This window comes from Patagioenas fasciata, chromosome 5 (genome assembly GCF_037038585.1).
Source record: "Patagioenas fasciata isolate bPatFas1 chromosome 5, bPatFas1.hap1, whole genome shotgun sequence".
Lineage (NCBI taxonomy): Eukaryota > Metazoa > Chordata > Aves > Columbiformes > Columbidae > Patagioenas > Patagioenas fasciata.
The window spans coordinates 34,541,394-34,559,256 of record NC_092524.1 but is presented as its reverse complement, the minus strand read 5'-3'; the positions used below and the strand labels follow the sequence as shown (position 1 = coordinate 34,559,256).

Below are 17,863 nucleotides of genomic sequence, written 5' to 3'. Positions count from 1 at the left end.
GTCCTCCTATTAGTCAGCATCTGGTTACTTATGTGTCATAACTGGTTTCTATTTTACATTTTGCTTGCTTCCATATGGGTACACCTTCAAATAAACTTCCCTGTGATCACGTGTGGAACATTGTACGAAGTGAACACCAGCAACAGTAAAATTGCTAAACAAAACTCCAAGGTAAGCCAGAAAAAGTTTTTATTTTATTAGGAATGGTACATTTAAACGCACGTAAGACTTTGGGATTAATTTACATATTTTTCCAAAAATGTTTCCCTTCTTTAACAATACAGAAGTTAAAAAAAATCTAATTCCAAATTACAAGAACAAACAGTATTTGCAGTGGAAATTTCTATTAATCAAAACAACTGTGCATCCAGGAGATTTAAAGAAATTATCCTCTTTACGCTTTAACATGATTAACTTTTTCTGTCACAACTGACTACACTTTTCCTCAGATTTTTTGCTGCTGTCATTTACTAAAATAACCTTCCTTTCCATCAAGTCTATTGCTAGTCATACACATGTTATTCGGTATCATACGTTTGGGTATGAGAGCTATGTCACTTTTATCAACATCAAAAACATGGACATGCATATTGACATTTTCTGTGCAGTTTTATGGAGTCACCTGTCAAATAAGGCCCCTACATACAATACCACATACTAGTGAATTACTGGAAAATTAGTAGAATGGATTCCCAATACTGACAACTGGATGGTATGTTTCATCTTAACAGGAAATTCCAGCTTTCATTACTGGTTAACATTGTATTGATTCACTAACCAAGTGAGCAATATTCAACTGATTGATGGGTATTCCTGAAAGTCTGTTGCAAATTAAGCATATTATCAATGTAATTTAAAGCTGGAACTTAAACAGCCTGTAAAGCCAAGCAACAGGAAAAAAAAGTGAACTCTAAACTAACTTCAGCTGGTCCGTTCATTCTTACACAGAAAAGTAGCCACACAGTCGTAACGGAATAAAATCTATACTTCCTCTTCTCAGATTTAATACCAAGGACAAAAGCTAATGTAGTATTTTGGAAGTCAAAGGCCTTGCAGGTGGAGGGGAAAGTGGGGGGCAAGAGAGGGAGAAAGCAGCGTATTGTCTCATCCCGTTACCTCAGCATTATGTGTACATAATATATCTATGATATAAATGTTTACTAATAGCAGGGAAAAAAATAAAAATACTTCCCACTCCAGACTTCACTGAAAAGGAGAAAGCTGACAGCCTCTCCTCACAGAGATGGCCTATTTGATGACAGGCACTTTGGCAATGTAAAAGGAGGTTATCCTCTCATCGTGTTAACTCTTCCCCTCCCAGTTCTCATGTATAATTTGTCTCAAGTCTTCAAGAAACTTGAATCAAATTAAATGCATTAATACATCTCTAATAGCAGGTTAACTGCGGCTACGAGCAGAGCTCGACCTAGAACGAGATTTTCTTTTAGAAGAAGAGGGAGATGGGGAAGAAGCTAGCAAGCTGGAGCGGTGGCTTTTCTGGGAATAGCTCTTCTTAGGTGTACGACTGCGAGAACGAGACCGGGATCGAGATCGGGACCGGGATCGGGATCGAGATCGGGACCTGGACCTTGATCTTGACCTGGACCTGGACCGGCTGTCCGATCTGGAAGATCCTGTAGACCTGGACCTGCTGCGAGATCTTGAGTAACTCCTTGATCGAGATCTGCTTCTAAAGAAACACAATTAAAAGCTGTAGTCTCACCCCCGATTAAATTTAAAGTACTCAGTTTAAATTCTCAACTACTTTGTATGCACAGCGCATCCATTTGAATGTGCTACGCACAGCATTCAATTATTTCAGAGTGCTGCAAGATTTCTGCTAAGTTCCATCACAACAGTATCTTCTTAGGCCAAGGCTACCAGGAACTGCTAAGCCTTGACATTTTCTGCTAGCATGGCAAAATATGAGCTGCCTAATTAAAGATGCCTTCCTCCTGCCCCCACCAGGAGGAGACAAACAAATTTTTAGACATCTATAGAGAAAAGAACAGAAATGAAAATGATACCTGTGGTATTTATTATCTCTAGAAACACCCATGTAGATTAGTTAGGGTTTCTTTCAAGATACTACAAAAGTCTTTAAATGCAGGGAACATGAGCACATTTTAAGGCCAGAGAGTTTAACACCTTCCTTAGTTATGCATCCCTTTTCTCATGAAAATAAATTTATTTGTTTTTCAGAGAGACAATGAAGGAGCTGCAGTTAACATGTTTCTTAAATGACTAAATGGCAGAAGTGCTTTGGGAATAATGCAAGCAAGCTGGTTTTCTTTTATTCTGATGAAAAAGTTGTTTTTCACAACTATTTGAAAGACATTTTGCAGGACTGTGAAGCAGTTTTTCATTAAATGACCAAATTACCAAAATTAACAGCTTTTTAAAAAAGTCCTTTTATTTAAATATAAGTTTTTGTCTTAAAAAAAGAAAAGCTCCTTACTCTCATCCAAAAGTGCTCTGCCTACCCTGTTTTCCGCAAGTTAGTTCTTATCTAAATTTGTTTACACTGCTAGAAAGTGGTTTTGTGCAGTGACATTTAGCTTGGGGCCAAAGAATCAGATAATAAACTTTGGCATTAATAGTACCCAAATCCATACCCTCAGCAGAATTTTATCAGGTCAGGTGACATACCTATGCCTTCTGTGATCTTCAGTCAATCTAATTCTGCGTCCATTCAGCTCAGTGCCATCCAGTTTTTCCAGTGCACTCTTCATATCACTATAGGATGCAAATTCCACAACCCTGTACACCATCGGGAAAAGAAGAAAAAATTTCAGAGAAACTGAAAAAGCAAGAAGAAAAGTTTGAGCCTTTTTCAATCTGTTGATTCATAGCTTGATGTCTTCTCTTCTGAAAGCTAATTTTTAACTTGGTTAACAGGAAAATGTGATGCTAACAGTCCTAGCGATCCGTACCTCACATCTTCTTAAACCTTACCAGAGCTCTCATCTGCAATGAGATGGAGAAAATCCAAGAAGCTACACAAACCTGCACCAGCTGAGGAAGTATCTCTCAGTCCTCCATTAAACTGCATTCTAAAGCTCTCCAAGAAACAAAATACTTGCAGACTCCCCTGCCCTATTTAGATTGTTTTTTTAAATCAGAAAAAGTCCAGCACCTAAGCCAAAGATCTATGTTTCATTTATTTTACATTGCAAGGATAATCTTGCCTTTAACAGTTTTAGTTATCACACGAATTTAGACACAAAATGAACCTACCCTTCATTCCTGTTGTTTCTGTGTGCATCCACATAGGTGACCTCCCCTGCCTTTCTCATGACATCTTTCAAGTCCTGCAGTAAAAGTTAACATTTTAGCCTTAAACAGATGACAAATGAGTCAACCAGCAGTAAGTAATGCCTGCCTAAAACTTTCTCTGCTAAAACTGCTTAACGCTTTTATACTTTATAAAAAAATACATATAATTTAGAAAAGTTTCTGAATCAGCCTATGTAATAGCAGCTGCCTATAGAAATGATCCCCCATTTTTAGAACCACAGTGAATAAAATACTGCTTTCAAAATAATCCTGCATCCCAAAGCCAGCTGTTATGAAAATACAATGCAACACCTAAAATATCAACATATGCACTGAAATCAGAATGGTAACAGATGAAAAGAAACATAGTATTAAATGCAAATTTTCATGACTAAACACCCCAGTTAAATGACAATCCAATATAAATAGACAAATCCATTCTATATGCCTCACCTCCCCCAACTTCACAGCAAAATTAAAAGCAAAAAGGTGTAATTACTATAAAACTAATAATTTTACAAAGGGAAAAAATGTTTTTATATTTCACCTGAATATCTGTCACGCTACAGTGCCACGTCAATAGACACCCTTGTATTTAACTTAATAGTGGCTAAACATGCAGACACTGTAAAATTACTTGTTCAGCAATAGGATAAAGTACAAACAAGTAATATAAAAGGTCATTAAAAAGCTAAACGTTCTTATAAGTTTAAGCAGTACTTTTACCAAACAGTATCTGGTATTCTACAATTCCAGACTACTTACCGCAACATGCCACGAGTGGCAGATGATACAAGAAGGTACCTTAAGCAAAGAGTTGCTTGTCCAATACCTAGCTGGCCAAGAGGAACTCTCTTACATGAGAAAGGCAGAGTGATGGCTCATAGCAATACGCTTCACGGAGGTACCAGGGGCCCTGAAAGCACTGGACATAGTCGCCAGTCTCCAGAAGTGGCTAAAGAACCCGAGGATGACCTGTGCTAGCCAATCGAGATCAAACCCAGGCAAACCAAGATCTAGATCGCCAAAAAACAGAAGTGTCATAGGAACCAAAAGGCAAATTCAGAACAGGCCAAACCCTAGAATTTCAGCCACCAGAAAATCCCCAAATCTTTGGTTCTTTTTCCTCCACACAAGAAAAGTGAGGGTTAACCAAATCAAGGTTGTTAGAAGAGGTTCAAAATGCACTTGGTTAGAAATACGTTTTAGAACATGTCCCACAGAATGTAACATGGCTTAGTTTTATCTAATATTTTAATTAAAATAATTTTATTTTTAAAACTAGTAGATATTTTCTTTGTTTCACCTGTGCTTAACGCAAAGAAAGCTTAATGGCAAATGAAAAATGGGCCCTACAGCACCACTAAAAATAATACTTCAACCTCAGTATGTTTAGTCCCATTTAAAGATGAAGAACAAAATTTTGGCTCTGCAAAATTCAGTGAGATCTCAACCAGACTAGGACTGGTAAGTCAAAAGGAAGTTAGAAAACATTAATCCACATACTTATTTTCTAATTCAATAACTTTAGCCTTTAAAATTGAGGCCCTCCCAGGCTTTCCACAATATACACTGAATCCCAAGGATCATCATAATGAAATATCACTTGTAACAGTAATGTCAACATGATTAAGACGCCAACATTATTGCTCAAAAGGGAGTAAGGGTGCATGTGTTAGAAAAGCTCAGGGTATTTACTATCATTAGGGGAATGTTTTAAGGTTATCTTGGTTTTACTTAACCTGTGGAACAGTCAAATTTTATCCTAGGTTTACTGTTCTGCTTCACCTTAAAGAGCATAAGAATACCCTGTTGTCCTATACCTTATTTTCCATTGCTGCTAAGGACAACAATAGATCAGAAAAACACATATTAAAAATTACATCTTGATATAACACATCTACTTTTCCCAACTGCTTGAAAATTCCCAGATACCGAAGAACTAATGAGGGTGGATGGAAGGCTCTGAACATGCAGAAATATAGGTTTGCTAAAATATGGAGAATTCTGACAGTGTCTACTACTTAGGTATGAGATTACCTATTAACAATATAGCCAATGATTTGAGGAAACTGATCTGAATGCATTTCTTTTTAATATCCCACCACAATAACTTTTTAAGGAGACAGAAGTTCTCAAAGCATGGGGATCTGCACATACCAAAGACGAAATTATGCGTGTAAGTTTTAAAGCAAGATTCCATATCGATTGTGCTTGCTAGAAGCTCAGGGGTTAAAAAGGAAGAATAATGCCACTACTGTTAATGTATTAGCTATTTTAATCTGTTGTGTAAGTAGCATAGTTAAAAGAAGTTAAAGCACTATAGTCAGTATCAAAGCAGTACCACTTTAAAACTAAATAAGGCTTGCATATGGATGTCAGCTTCAAATGATTTCTATTTAGACAGGTATCAAGAAGTCTCTTATGCTAACTTACCAAATATTTAAGAGAGTCATTAAAACATTTAATTAGAATCCTAAAGATTCATCAGTATGAAATGTGAATTGGGAGGGCTTCAGTTCAAAACAGTATTTACAAATAAAGCCATAATAAATATTCACTAGTAAAAGAAAATTACAAAAACGTTAAGGTTTTTTTCAAGTTATGAATTTAATACTAAACAGTATTATAGGATTTACTCTCCTTAACACTCCATTCTAGCTTACTTCTCTCATCCCTACTGTCATTTCCAAGTGCTGTGTTTTATAACAATCTCTTCATATATGTAACTGCATAGCATAACCAGAAGATATTTAGATGAAAACCACTTGCTCATCACATCAACTCAGAAGTTGTTCTTCTAGTTATTCAATAATTAACACAACTGTACAATTATGAACTTTTGAACCTGTCATGCAGAAGATAAACAAATGTGGTTCGACCATTTATCTGCATGGACTGTACCCAAGCTCTTATGAAAGACACCAGCGGCGTCCCAGGCAAACCACACAGCTCCCTCATGCTGATTTAGCTGCAAGACCAAGGTTTTGAACATTCCATGTGTCCTACTGCATCTTTCAGTGCACTAATTAAAGTATCTTTACTCAAAGAATATAAAGATTAATGAACAAGACTAAACTCCACTATTCAGTCACCTTTTGTAAACAGCATCTGTCGCTGTGCCCTTACAAAGTAAACTTTCTATAGACTGTATACTGCGCAGAACACAACTAAAGGAATTGATTATATGGTTATTCTGTTAAAAGCCAGATAAAAATTATCAAAACATTAGCAAGGGGTGGGAAAAAAAACCAAACAAACCAACCAAAAACGTGGTAAGGAAGCTTCAAAATAAGGAAGCTTACTGAAAGTTTGGGAATATCTATGGTAAGCATACTTCACACAGTAGCTTTCCAAAGACTCCTTTTAATGACGTATTACCAGACTTCTCAATCATGCATCATGTCACAAAAATATTTTACAAAATATAGAAGAGACCATAAATTTTACCCAAAACAAAGGCATGCACTTCCAGGTGTAACAATACAAACAGATGGATGCTATGCTGCAGTAATTCAGAAACAATCTAAGAGTCTTCAAAAGTTTGATCAGTTGGTAAACACATGTAAGCAAGAATCAGTTCCCAACTACAAAATCTAGTTATAGATCTATTTGGACAGCTGTGAAACAAGACTTCTCTAAGTGTTTGAATGCTAATTTTCAGTAATCATCGAAGCCTTTTTGCTTATTTTTTATTCAGGTTAAATATTTATGATGGCTTTATTAAGAAATTAGGCTGAGAGCAGCCTACTTACCAGGTAGGAAAATAAGGTGTAAAAAAAGAAAATGTTAACTCACCTGCCAGCTGATACGGGATGAAAGGTTCTCAACTATGATCCTGTGTTCAGTACGAATAGGAGGTCCATACCTGCCAGAATGGTTCAGAGGAAAAAAAAAAAAAGTCTCCAGTGTAAGGAATTTACAACTTAAGAAATCTAATGTTTTCTATAGTTTGCTGAAAGATTTAAATATTTTCCTTGTTGCTGGATTGCAGATATGATTCCCCCTAGACAAGAATATATTTAAGAGTCCACTACATGAAGAGACATGCTACAACAGGATTAAAACCAATTCTGATAAAAAACTTTATACCAAGGCAGTGAATGAAGCCGCCATTTTTTCTAGATACAATGAAATAAGTGCTTAGTAGAATGAAAATAATGTAAAGAGAATTAGTTTCATTTTGGTATTTGACAGGTTTGGCCCACACATATGGTTCTGGAGGATATTCATGTAAAGAGGCAATATAAAAATTTATTTTTCAGTTGGTAGGATAAATTCTGCTTCATGTCAGGGAGATAGCAGGTGGAATTTAAAGGCATATTAGCTCACACTTCTAAATTCCAAATAATTGTTAATATTTATAAATGCATCCATGACCTATATTAGATAATTCTGTGGACAAAAATATTCTAATTTTACTAAATGAGAGCGAGATAAGTGGTTGCCCTGAAATAACTGTGGCAGTTCACAGTTCCTGAATGAATGCTGATGTTTTTCACTTAACCGAAAATTAAAGACCCTCTCAAAAATGAAAATGTGGCTTGAAAATGTTCATACAGAAGAGTAAGACATCTGGAAAGAATACTGCCCTTGCAGGTTATTTCTGTTCCATATCCTCATCATGCTGAATCCAAAGGGATCTAAGAACTATGGAAAAAGGTATGCTAGCCTTTTGATAAGTAATGCAGGATTCTAACAACGGCACTACTTCACATTACTGTAAAAAGATTCAAGAATGAAGAACACTGACCTTAGAGAAAATTATTCTCATCTTCTCCTCCCACAGAAACATAATCCTAAATTGTGCATATTGATTTGTACACTGAAGCACAGGCAATTTCATCTCAGTGCATACCTCAAAGTGTCCCAATTTTTTTCAGAACATCCAGATCTTCCAGGCATTTAAACAGAGGTCCCAGAGTCCCAAAACTGGCAGGCTGAGTCTCATTTTTCCATTATTGCAAACCGCAGTCTCTTCCTGTCTGGCATCGGCAGTCTGACATCATGAACATGACTACAACGTCAGACGCCCACGACCTTCAATCACACTTCCTACTTTAAAAGTCCACTTTTAGCCTGGACCTCGGACCAATTATACCGCATCAAGGTTATTGCCACTAAAAAAAAACAATCTAATTAGCATATTTGCATATGCAAATTAGATGTTCCAGACACTGGTTTGTAAATGGCAGCAATTCTGACTTTGAAACAAACACAGAGGCTTATTATGTCAGTTAAAGTCTTTGCCTTTCTTCCAAACTCTACTCTGCATAGGTCACAGCTATAAATGTTTCTACAGAGTAATTTATTCCATGTATATTTACTTCACACAGGTAAATATAAAATACAAAGGTGTAATGTGTAGTTGTTTGGTGGAATATATGCAGATCTGCAAAGCTTTCACAAACTCCACCACGAGTTGGCACAGTGTTCACCACTGGCTTAAATCACTGAAAGTGAACAACTCCACAAACACTTGATGTCCACTACAGGTATTCTAGATATCAGCTATGTTGTGTTTTTCAAATTCCATTGTCAGACAGAAGCTCTCCTTCAGCAAGGCACCCACTCCACCAGCGGACTTAGTCAATTGGTATTTGCACACTTTTGCGTATGCTAGTAACTTGTGCCCTAGCACTGTTTCTCAAACATAGTTCCTTTTGTATGCTGTGCTGAAGTAAGTGTTTTGATAACCACACAACTGGAAACGTGAAAGCTTGGCTAAACTGTAAATACCCTGAAGTATTGTTCTACAGTAATTCTTCTTAGCCTGTAAGCTCAGTTTAATAACAAAAGCCTCAGTAGAGCAGCTCTGGCATTTTTCTTGATTTAGTGTTAAAACCAGCCAATCCAACTGCAGCATTACTCCTTCACATCATTTACACAACAGTAGGAAGCAAGACCAATGTAGTGCTGACAACATGGAGAGGGAGCATTTCATAGCAGGTTTGCGAACCTCCGCGAGCCAGTTAAACTGCTTTAAAATCCATCTTCTCCTCAGCCAGAGAAGGTAAATAATAGCAATGGACCTGCAAGGTTTGAGAACATGAAACTTATTTTGTGAAACTGTACACAGAAACAGAGCTGGACCCCTAACTCCAACCACTAGAAGAAAACAGTATTTCAGTACAGTTCTTCAGTTACTGTGTTTGTAGAAAACAGAGTCCAGACCACTCACCTAGATCCACTCTGTGAGGGGTAATAACTGAACCGTTGTGAGAATCTGCCCCTTCCTCTTCGGGCTCGAGCATGCTCTATCGTAACCCTTAAGACAGGAACAAAACAAGCAAACAAAACATAAACCCCAAACTTTAACTATTTGACATTGACTCAGATCTTTCACAACTGTAAGCACATGTGCATGAACAAGAATTATCTTGCCCTTGCAAGGATTGATTTATAACAGAGTTGCTGGCATTTCTTAAAGAGCCAGAACAGTGGTACTATCTTGTCTCATTCGTCTCCCTCAGACTTGGTTGAAAATTGTCATAGGTCTGTAATTCAGATTGAAACAATTAAATTGGTTCAACCAGAGCCCAAGAATAATCACAGAGGGAAAGAGTACCAAAATAAGTAACAACCACCTAATGACCTAAATCCGGCTTCCAAAATCAAAACAAAAATTACTGTAACAAACAATTACTACAGTCCACATTGTTGCAAACTAAAGGGCAACACTCCAAACAACGAGAGGTTATCATCAACTTATTTTCTGAAGTCGACAGATAAATAACAAAAAAATAAGTTTAATTAATTTTTACTAATATTTCTAGTGACAAGACCTTGAATTAGCTTTGAAAGAGAAACAAGTGCAAGTGGAGGAAACAGTCAGCTCTGCTCCAAACCACCCCCAAACTATCTCTGCCTTTTATATAAGATTGTAGCTAGGGTCCAAATGAATCTCTTTAGATAAAGTTATGGAAGGTGTATTCCACCACAGAGCCACAAGAAACAAATGTCAGAGGGCAAACTAATGCACTGTATTTGGATACAAAGACCTTTTGCTGCTCTTAAGGGAAATTATGGTATCACACTTACCTTTCATCACACAACTCTTTACCATTTAGTTCATAAATCGCATCATCAGCATCCCTGTGGTCTTCAAATTCCTAGAAATAAAATAGGAATAAAAAAAGTATTTTCCCTCATAGTATATTCAAATGCTAGAAAACATATTTTCTTTATAAATTTTAGATTTCTGCAGCAAGTATCAGCTAGAACTTTGAACAGGGAAGTGGATTCCTAGTATACGTTGTTTCAAAAAGATGGACCCAATTTGAAATGTTTACTGCTTTGAAACTGGGTCCATCTTTTTGAAACGCCCTGTGCGTTTATAACTGAAAAGCCAAGATGTTCCTACTCATGAGCATTTCTTCTCCCTCCACCCTGCAAAGTCCCTTTGCCCTCCTCAGTCATTTCAGTATCATTATTTGCAGGACCTACATAAAACAAATTAATTAAATTACCTCAGTTTTTACAGAAATACCTAATATGCTTTCTAAAAAAAGAGCTGGGGGGATTACTTCAAGGCATTCAGTTTAAAACACAGTCCTACATACAGGGAAAACCTATATAACAGCACAAGCTGATCAACTGCAAACAAAAGCAGAACTGTGCAATCTCAAAACCCTTTCAAGAGTTCTGATGCCAATTAAGTTCTTACTGAATTGGGAAGGAAAGTGTAAACCAGAAAAAAAGCCCTTCTGATTTGTTTCTGAGCAAATTAAATTCTGTGATTCTGTGACAACTCTGGCAAAGAAGGTGCCTGTATAAGAAGAGTATGAAACATAAGCCTTTCTTCACCACTGGTCACCTGCAGGCCTGGATCAGCTATAATATGCAATTTAATATACTGTTGCAATGGAATCTGTCGCTTCACTTTGGCAGCAATGCTGCTTTAGTCAGCCTGATTAGCCTCTGCTTGCTATCCAGCTCACTGATTCTTGGCAAAGCTGTTAGTACAGCTCTGCAGGAAACTAGGTCAAGAAACCCATCCAACTGAAAAACAGCACACTTTGTTCAGGAGGTGTCGTGAAAAAGACAGTGTTATTTTTCAACTAGATCAGCTTCCCAGGTAGGTTCATTATGTGGCTGAACAACTGTGGTAACATCAAGCGAGGCAAGGGGAGAAAGAAAAAAAGCAGTGAGAACAAGCAGCTGGGTAGGGACTGCTTGAACCAACACTGCAAATAGAGGAAAAAAAATCATGGAACTGCAGCTTGAGAGCAACAGAGAAGAAACTTCTCAAGTTGAAGAAAGTGTTTGCATAAACAGTTTTCCAGAAGCAGTACTAGCTTAAGTAATCCTCCCCTTTTGCACTGAAATCTGTTTCACTAGCAAATGAAACATCACACATCCTTGCATGATGATGCGAAGACTGAGAAAACTCATTTATGCCCAGTATTTAAGAGTATCAATAGTTAACACCTACAAATGCTATGATTTCAGTTAGTTTCTAACAAACTGAATGTTTGCAAGTCTACCTAGCTTTATGGTCAGAAGTTTGAAAACATTCTGCGCTGAAATCTACAAAATTTAAGTAAATATTATTAGTTTCAAAGATCAAGCAATGATTTCAATCAAGCGCAATGAAGCACGCTTTTAACATTACAACAATGATCAATCAAAATCACCTGGTTTTGTAGCAGGTTTACAAATACAGATTTTAAATAACAAAAACTAAAGATGAACTGACAGCCCATGATAAATGAGGTACCGCAAAGGATAATTCTATTCAATGTATTGACAAATGATCTGGATGACAGGACTGAGTGCACCCTCACCAGTTTTGTGGCTGACACCAAAGTGAGAGGAGAAACAGATATACCAGAAGGAAAAACCACCACACAGATAGACCTTGACAGGTCGAAAAATTAGGCCAACAAGAATCACAAGTTTTAACAAAAGATAAATGTGAAGTCCTGCGTCTGGGCTAGAATCATCCTAAGCAGCAGAACAAGTTGGGGTCTGAGTGCCTAGAGTGTAGCTCTGCTGAGAAGAACATGGAAATCCTTGAGGAGAGTCAGCCAAGTATGAGTCAGCAGCCTGGCCTTGCTGTAACAAAAGCAAATTGCATCCTGGGCTGTGAGAGTATCACAGTATCACAGTATGTTTGGGATTGGAAGGGACCTCAAAAGATCATCTAGTCCAATCCCCCCGCTGGAGCAGGAACGCCTAGGTGAGGTCGCACAGGAACATGTCCAGGTGGGTTCTGAATGTCTCCAGGGAAGGAGACTCCACAACCTCCCTGGGCAGCCTGTTCCAGTGCTCTGTCACCCTCACTGAGAAGAAGTTTCTTCTCAAATTTAAGTGGAACCTCTTGTGTCCCAGCTTGATCCCATTACCCCTTGTCCTATCATTGTTTGCCACTGAGAAGAGCCTGGCTCCATCCTCCTGGCACTCACCCTTTATAAATATATAAACATTAATAAGGTCACCCCTCAGTCTCCTCTTCTCCAAACTAAAGAGACCCAGCTCCCTCAGCCTTTCTTCATTAGGGAGGTGCTCCACTCCCTTAATCATCTTTGTTGCCCTACACTGGACCCTCTACAGCAGTTCCCTGTCCTCCTTGAACTGAGGGGCCCAGAACTGGACACAATACTCCAGATGGGGGTGTCACCAGGGCAGAGTGGAGGGGAAGGAGGACCTCTCTCGATCTATTGACCACCCCCCTTGTAATACACCTGAGGATGCCATTTGCCTTCTTGGCCACAAAGGCACAGTGCTGGCTCATGGTCATCCTGTTGTCCACCAGGACTCCCAGGTCCCTTTCCCCTACACTGCTTTCTAATATGTAATTTCCCAACCTATACTGGAACCTGGGGTTGTTCCTGCCCAGATGCAGGACTCTACACTTTCTCCTCCTTGGCATTTGTTAAGCCACATCTGGAACACCATGTCCAGCTCCGATCCCTCCAGCTCAAGAAAACTACTGAAAAATTGGAAGGGGACCAGCAAAAGGCCACCAAAAGTTATCAGAAGGCTGGAAAACAAAGAAAGGGTGAGAGTGTCATGTTTTTCAGCCTGAAGAAAAGGCATCTCGAGGGGGATCCAGCTGGAGTCTTCCAAAACCTAAAACACAGTTACAGAAATGCTGGAAGTGCTTTCCTCGTGTGGGTGCACAAAGATGGGATGACAAGGTAAAAGAGGGCGAAGTTTTGTTCAGATGTGAGGAAAAAATTTTTCATCATGAGAACAATAAAATTTTTTAGACAGTTATTGGACAGTTATTTAAGCATCTTAATGAGCTTTGAAAAGAAAATGCTTCTGCTTAGGAACTGGAGAAGAGAGAAAGGAAGGTTGGCTGACTCATGTACAGGTGTTGAACAGAAGTTGTTCCTGAATGAATCAACAGCCCTGCCCAAGAAGAGAAGAGAAACACTCAGAGAAAGGTGATTGAGAAACAGCAGCAAATAGAAAAGACATGTTAAGTAAACTCAGGCTCACATCTAGATTGGCCACTTACCTCCAGACTTTAAGAGACAGGTATTTAACTGCTGGCAGTCAACAAGACATAGCTCATACTGCACAGCAATCAGGAACTGACACATGTAGGAGTCTAGATACTTCTTATATAGGTACTCATAGATACTCATATGAAACTACAGTAAGCAAAGCCTGGTTTTTTGTTCTTTTCTCATAACTTCATTTAAGAGATTGATCTTGGCAGCATGAATGGCATGTAAGCCTGCCATAGTGCGATGGTAGCATTTCAACCTGTCCAGGTTGAACTCACTGCTCCAGAACAGCTAATTCTTAGTTCTCAGGAAATAAAAACTAAGAAACAGACTGAACCTGAGTCAGCCTGGGAACCTGTAAAGCTGTAAAAATTTGGACAACAATTTAGAAGCACAGAGCTCTAGAAAGCAGTGGTAGGAAACTAAGATCCCATGAACTGTGTATTTCATTTAATAGTCTGACAGACACAGGTCCTGCGAACATGTATGGATGGTGAATACACCTAACTTTAGCTGCACAGGAGTTAAAAGCTGTGCTGCTTAAAGCAAACAGCATGCACCTATTACATCTGTTGTCTTAGCTAAGAACTCTGCTTTTATGTAAGGCCATTATTTAGAGGTATGACCAACCAGACTAGGAGTAAGACAGCAATAAAGTGGTTCTGTATAAACCTTTCTCCAGGTCAAGACTTTGTCAAGTTTTGTAATGCCATAATGGGATATTTATACTGTCTTCAGAAAAAATGGTTAAAATTTAAGTCCACAAAAGACTATGATCAATATATTTAATGTAGCTAGAACATTACCAAGATTTTGAGCAAAACCTGGCCAAGACTGTAATCCAAACATCTGAAAAGCAGTCTGAAATGCAAATTAATATTTTCCATTTCCCATTTCCCATTTGAACTATTATACGCTTACACATCTTCCCTTCCTTGATATCAGCATAGCAAGGCTAGTAGCTACAAAAGAAAGGAAAACAAGATATTACTCACCACAAATCCAAATCCATTTTTTAGATGGATTTCTCGTATGCGTCCATATCCTTTGAAGAATTTCTCTACATCCCGTTCCCGAGCACGTGAGCTTAAGTGTCCAACAAAGACCCGGCAGCCACTCATCTTAAGGCTGATGCTGAGAAAGAAAACAGCACTGTTTATCAGATTAACAAACTTAAAATGGGGTGATTAAGATCACTTTAACCTCATAACTCTTGGTTAAATAGGATTGCATTTTATTGTCCTCCAGGTGTATATGTTAAAAACCCAATTCTCTATAGCAAGAGAAGTGAGAAAATCCTGTCTTACTGACTTCTAGCAGACTCTACACAGACCTCCCAGTTTTGTCCTTTTTAGTCTTACCACTAAAAAGACTTCTTGTATCAGAAACAGTTTTTGTTTGCTGTTAGACTACTAAGGCTTCTGTATCACAGATCAAGGAAAAAAACATTCAATAAGCTCAAAGATGAACTTACTGGGCTAACAGCAGTCAAAAAAAAAGAACAACACTGTTATGCTAATCATTAGAATAACAACATAATACATTGTAAAACTTTTACTTTCATCTGAAATAATTGCTGCAATAAAAGTTATATTAGCACCCCAAAGATAAACAGTAGTCATCAAATTATTTCAATTTGCACTAACCATAAATTATCTTATTTTAACAGCCTATCAAGTTATAAAGAAGAAATATTCTGTTATTATGAGATTTCAACGATAGCAAAAATAAATGTTGTTTTGGATATTCAGATTTTCAAAACTATCTACTGATGCAGGATACATAATTTGAGAAACTCCATTGTTTGAGTATGCCACTTTTTCATTTTATGCAATTAAAAAAAATTTAAGTTCTTGTAACTGCAAAGTTTTAATTATTTGGCTCTCTCAGTGATCTTGCTGTCAATCAAAAGGCAAAGAATCCAAGCCCTATAAGAGTGGCAATACAATGTGATCTTATATTACAATACTGGGCTGTAAAGCAGACAGCGTAAACAGACAACATATCATGTTAGCTGTGAACGTAGTTCAAGACCATTTGGATGCAGTATTTTGAATTAGTGTGATTTACCTTCCTTGTTAACACCCATTAGGTTTCTATTGATTAGCTCCATTACTTGGGCTCACCATGCCATCAGAGTGCCAGAACTTTGGAAGACAGAATACAGGGCTTCTTATGGAGCAAGGGATAGAAGAAGTGTGACAGCACTTACTTAGATCAGCCTAAGCTGTTTGTGAACCATGACCTGAGATGATTAATTGCTTTCACGTGAAAAGTTTTGTGCTTCCCCTACAAGAGTCTAAGCTGCCCTTTGTAACCATTTCCTCTGTGTTGCTCACACTCGCATTTTCACGTCCTCATGGAAATCCAGTTCAGAGGACTGATTCAGGTCCATCGCAGAGTAGCGAGTCTTCTCGAGTCTTCTTGTTTTCTCTGACGCATCCTTACCACACAAACACTGGCAAGGCCAGCAGCAGGTATTAAGGGAAAGACAGGCCTTTGCAGAGGAAGGACAGACTTACATAACTTTGTGTTTTAAAACATGGCTGAACAGCCGCTTTGGCAACAGTGCTCATTTTGGGAGCAACACAGACCGACAGGTTAAAACTACTACATAATTGCCGTTCAATACTTTTTACTTCTTAGTTTCAGAAAAACAAGGTGGGGGAAGACAGAAGAATCACAAAAGGAAATGAACATAAGATGGATGGCATGGCCTGAGTACCTGTCACAGATACAGCATAAGACGTGCAAACTATCTGTCGGTGTGTTATTTACTCAAGCACCAGGGAGCACAATGGCTGCGACATCTTTTCCAACACCTGCAAGTCGCAGAGATTCACACGTTGTCCCTAGCACAAAGCAACCGCCTTTGCTCACAAGATACCACACGCCAGCAAAAACAACTCGGGAAACATGGGCCCGCAGCGAAACACCATCTGCTCGTTCGTCTGAGAAGCGGGGCCGCTTCCCCAAGGCAGGAGGAGCCTCTCCTTGGGTTCACCGTCACCGAGGCGTCGACCCAGCCCGAGGCGCTCGCCCCTTCGGCTCTCCCGGCGGACGCGAAAGCTTTACAATCGCGTCCAAGCCCCGACGGCTCCCAGCCGTCCTGCTGAGCAAACCGGCCGGGACCAGCCCTCCCCACGCAGAGCCGCGGGGCAGCGATGAAACGCGGCGGCCCCCGCGGCCTGCTGCCGGCGCGCCCCGGTTACCCAGCGGCCTCCGCCGAGCGCCCGGCCCAGCGGCCTGCGCGGCGCCAGCGAGGCCTCCGAAAGCAGCTTCCCTCCCCTCAGCGCGGGGCCGCCACAAGAAAGGCCGGGCCCGTCGCCGCGGCACGGCCCGGCTGCCAGAAAGCTGCTCGCAACTCGACATCCGACCCTCCCTCGGCCCTCCCGCCGCCGAGCGAGCCAAGGAGGCGCAGACACTCACCGTCACCGAGCGCTGAGTACTGCGGGCCGCGAGGAAACTGCTGTTCCCGGCCGCGGCGGCAATGGCTGCCGTGCTCCTGCAAGAGACCAGCACCGCCGCGCGCCCCCAACGGATGCTGCGCAACCGCCAACGCCCGACTCCAACTCCCAGTGTACCCCACGGCGGGCTCGGCCGCGCTCCGCCCCGGGGTGGCCCCGTTGCACACTGGGAGATGTAGGCGCCGGGGCCTGTCAGCCCCCGGGTTCGGGCGGCTTGTTTGAACAGGCGCTGTGGGGGAGTTTCGTGGGGATGAGGGTCCCCGAGGCGGGCGGCTTGTGGCCGGGAGGAGAGGGCTGCTGGGGGGTGCAGCGGGCGGGGGCAAGCTGCAGCCCTGTCAGGTCGAGCTGCGAGGTCGAGGTCGTAGGGCCAGGGGAGAGGCCGAGGGGGCTCCTGGCACGACCAGGCCCGGACTGCCGGGTGGGAGTGTGCGGGAAGCCAGTGCTTGCCTGGAGTACCCCGAAATAAACCCGATGGGGTGATGCTGTGCGTGTGCATCCCTGCCCTGGCTGCTCTGCTTCCAGCCGAACTGATGTGACTTTCGACCAAGACACGGAAAAAGAGATGGGTGTGTGTACTGGGTAATGAGTGGAGCAGCAAAGGCACACATCCAGAGAGCTAGACGTTAGCTCAGCAACCACAGTTCTGCCGACAACAGTTGG

At 40.3% G+C, this 17,863-nt stretch overlaps 1 protein-coding gene across 2 annotated transcripts; it reads right to left on the bottom strand.

Moving 5' to 3' along the window:
- Window positions 1-172: 172 nt before the first annotated feature.
- On the bottom strand, window positions 173-17,303 carry LOC136101742 (serine/arginine-rich splicing factor 5-like). 2 transcript variants are annotated; one of them, XM_065838128.2, is made up of 8 exons: window positions 17,166-17,303; window positions 14,732-14,870; window positions 10,318-10,388; window positions 9,458-9,544; window positions 7,075-7,144; window positions 3,238-3,311; window positions 2,650-2,760; window positions 173-1,690 (listed from the first exon to the last, which is right to left on the bottom strand). In XM_065838128.2, the coding sequence occupies exons 2-8, from the start codon at window positions 14,855-14,857 to the stop codon at window positions 1,399-1,401; spliced, it is 831 nt and encodes a 276-aa protein (XP_065694200.1). In that variant the 5' UTR covers window positions 14,858-14,870; window positions 17,166-17,303; the 3' UTR covers window positions 173-1,398. The 2 variants fall into 2 exon arrangements, with proteins under 2 accessions (XP_065694200.1, XP_071665390.1); XM_071809289.1 differs by lacking the exons at window positions 173-1,690; window positions 2,650-2,760; window positions 3,238-3,311 and adding an exon at window positions 4,042-4,292.
- Window positions 17,304-17,863: the final 560 nt, after the last annotated feature.

What these genes read in the sequence shown, in the direction of transcription:
- LOC136101742 (XM_065838128.2), bottom strand. Translation starts at nt 14,857, where the DNA reads ATGAGTGGCTGCCGGGTCTTTGTTGGACACTTAAGCTCACGTGCTCGG. An exon ending in AAAGAGTTGTGTGATGAAAG is followed by an intron (nt 9,545 to 10,317) that starts GTAAGTGTGATA and finishes TCCTGTCTTAAG; the next exon opens with GGTTACGATAGAGCATGCTC. An exon ending in AGAAACAACAGGAATGAAGG is followed by an intron (nt 2,761 to 3,237) that starts GTAGGTTCATTT and finishes GATGGTGTACAG; the next exon opens with GGTTGTGGAATTTGCATCCT.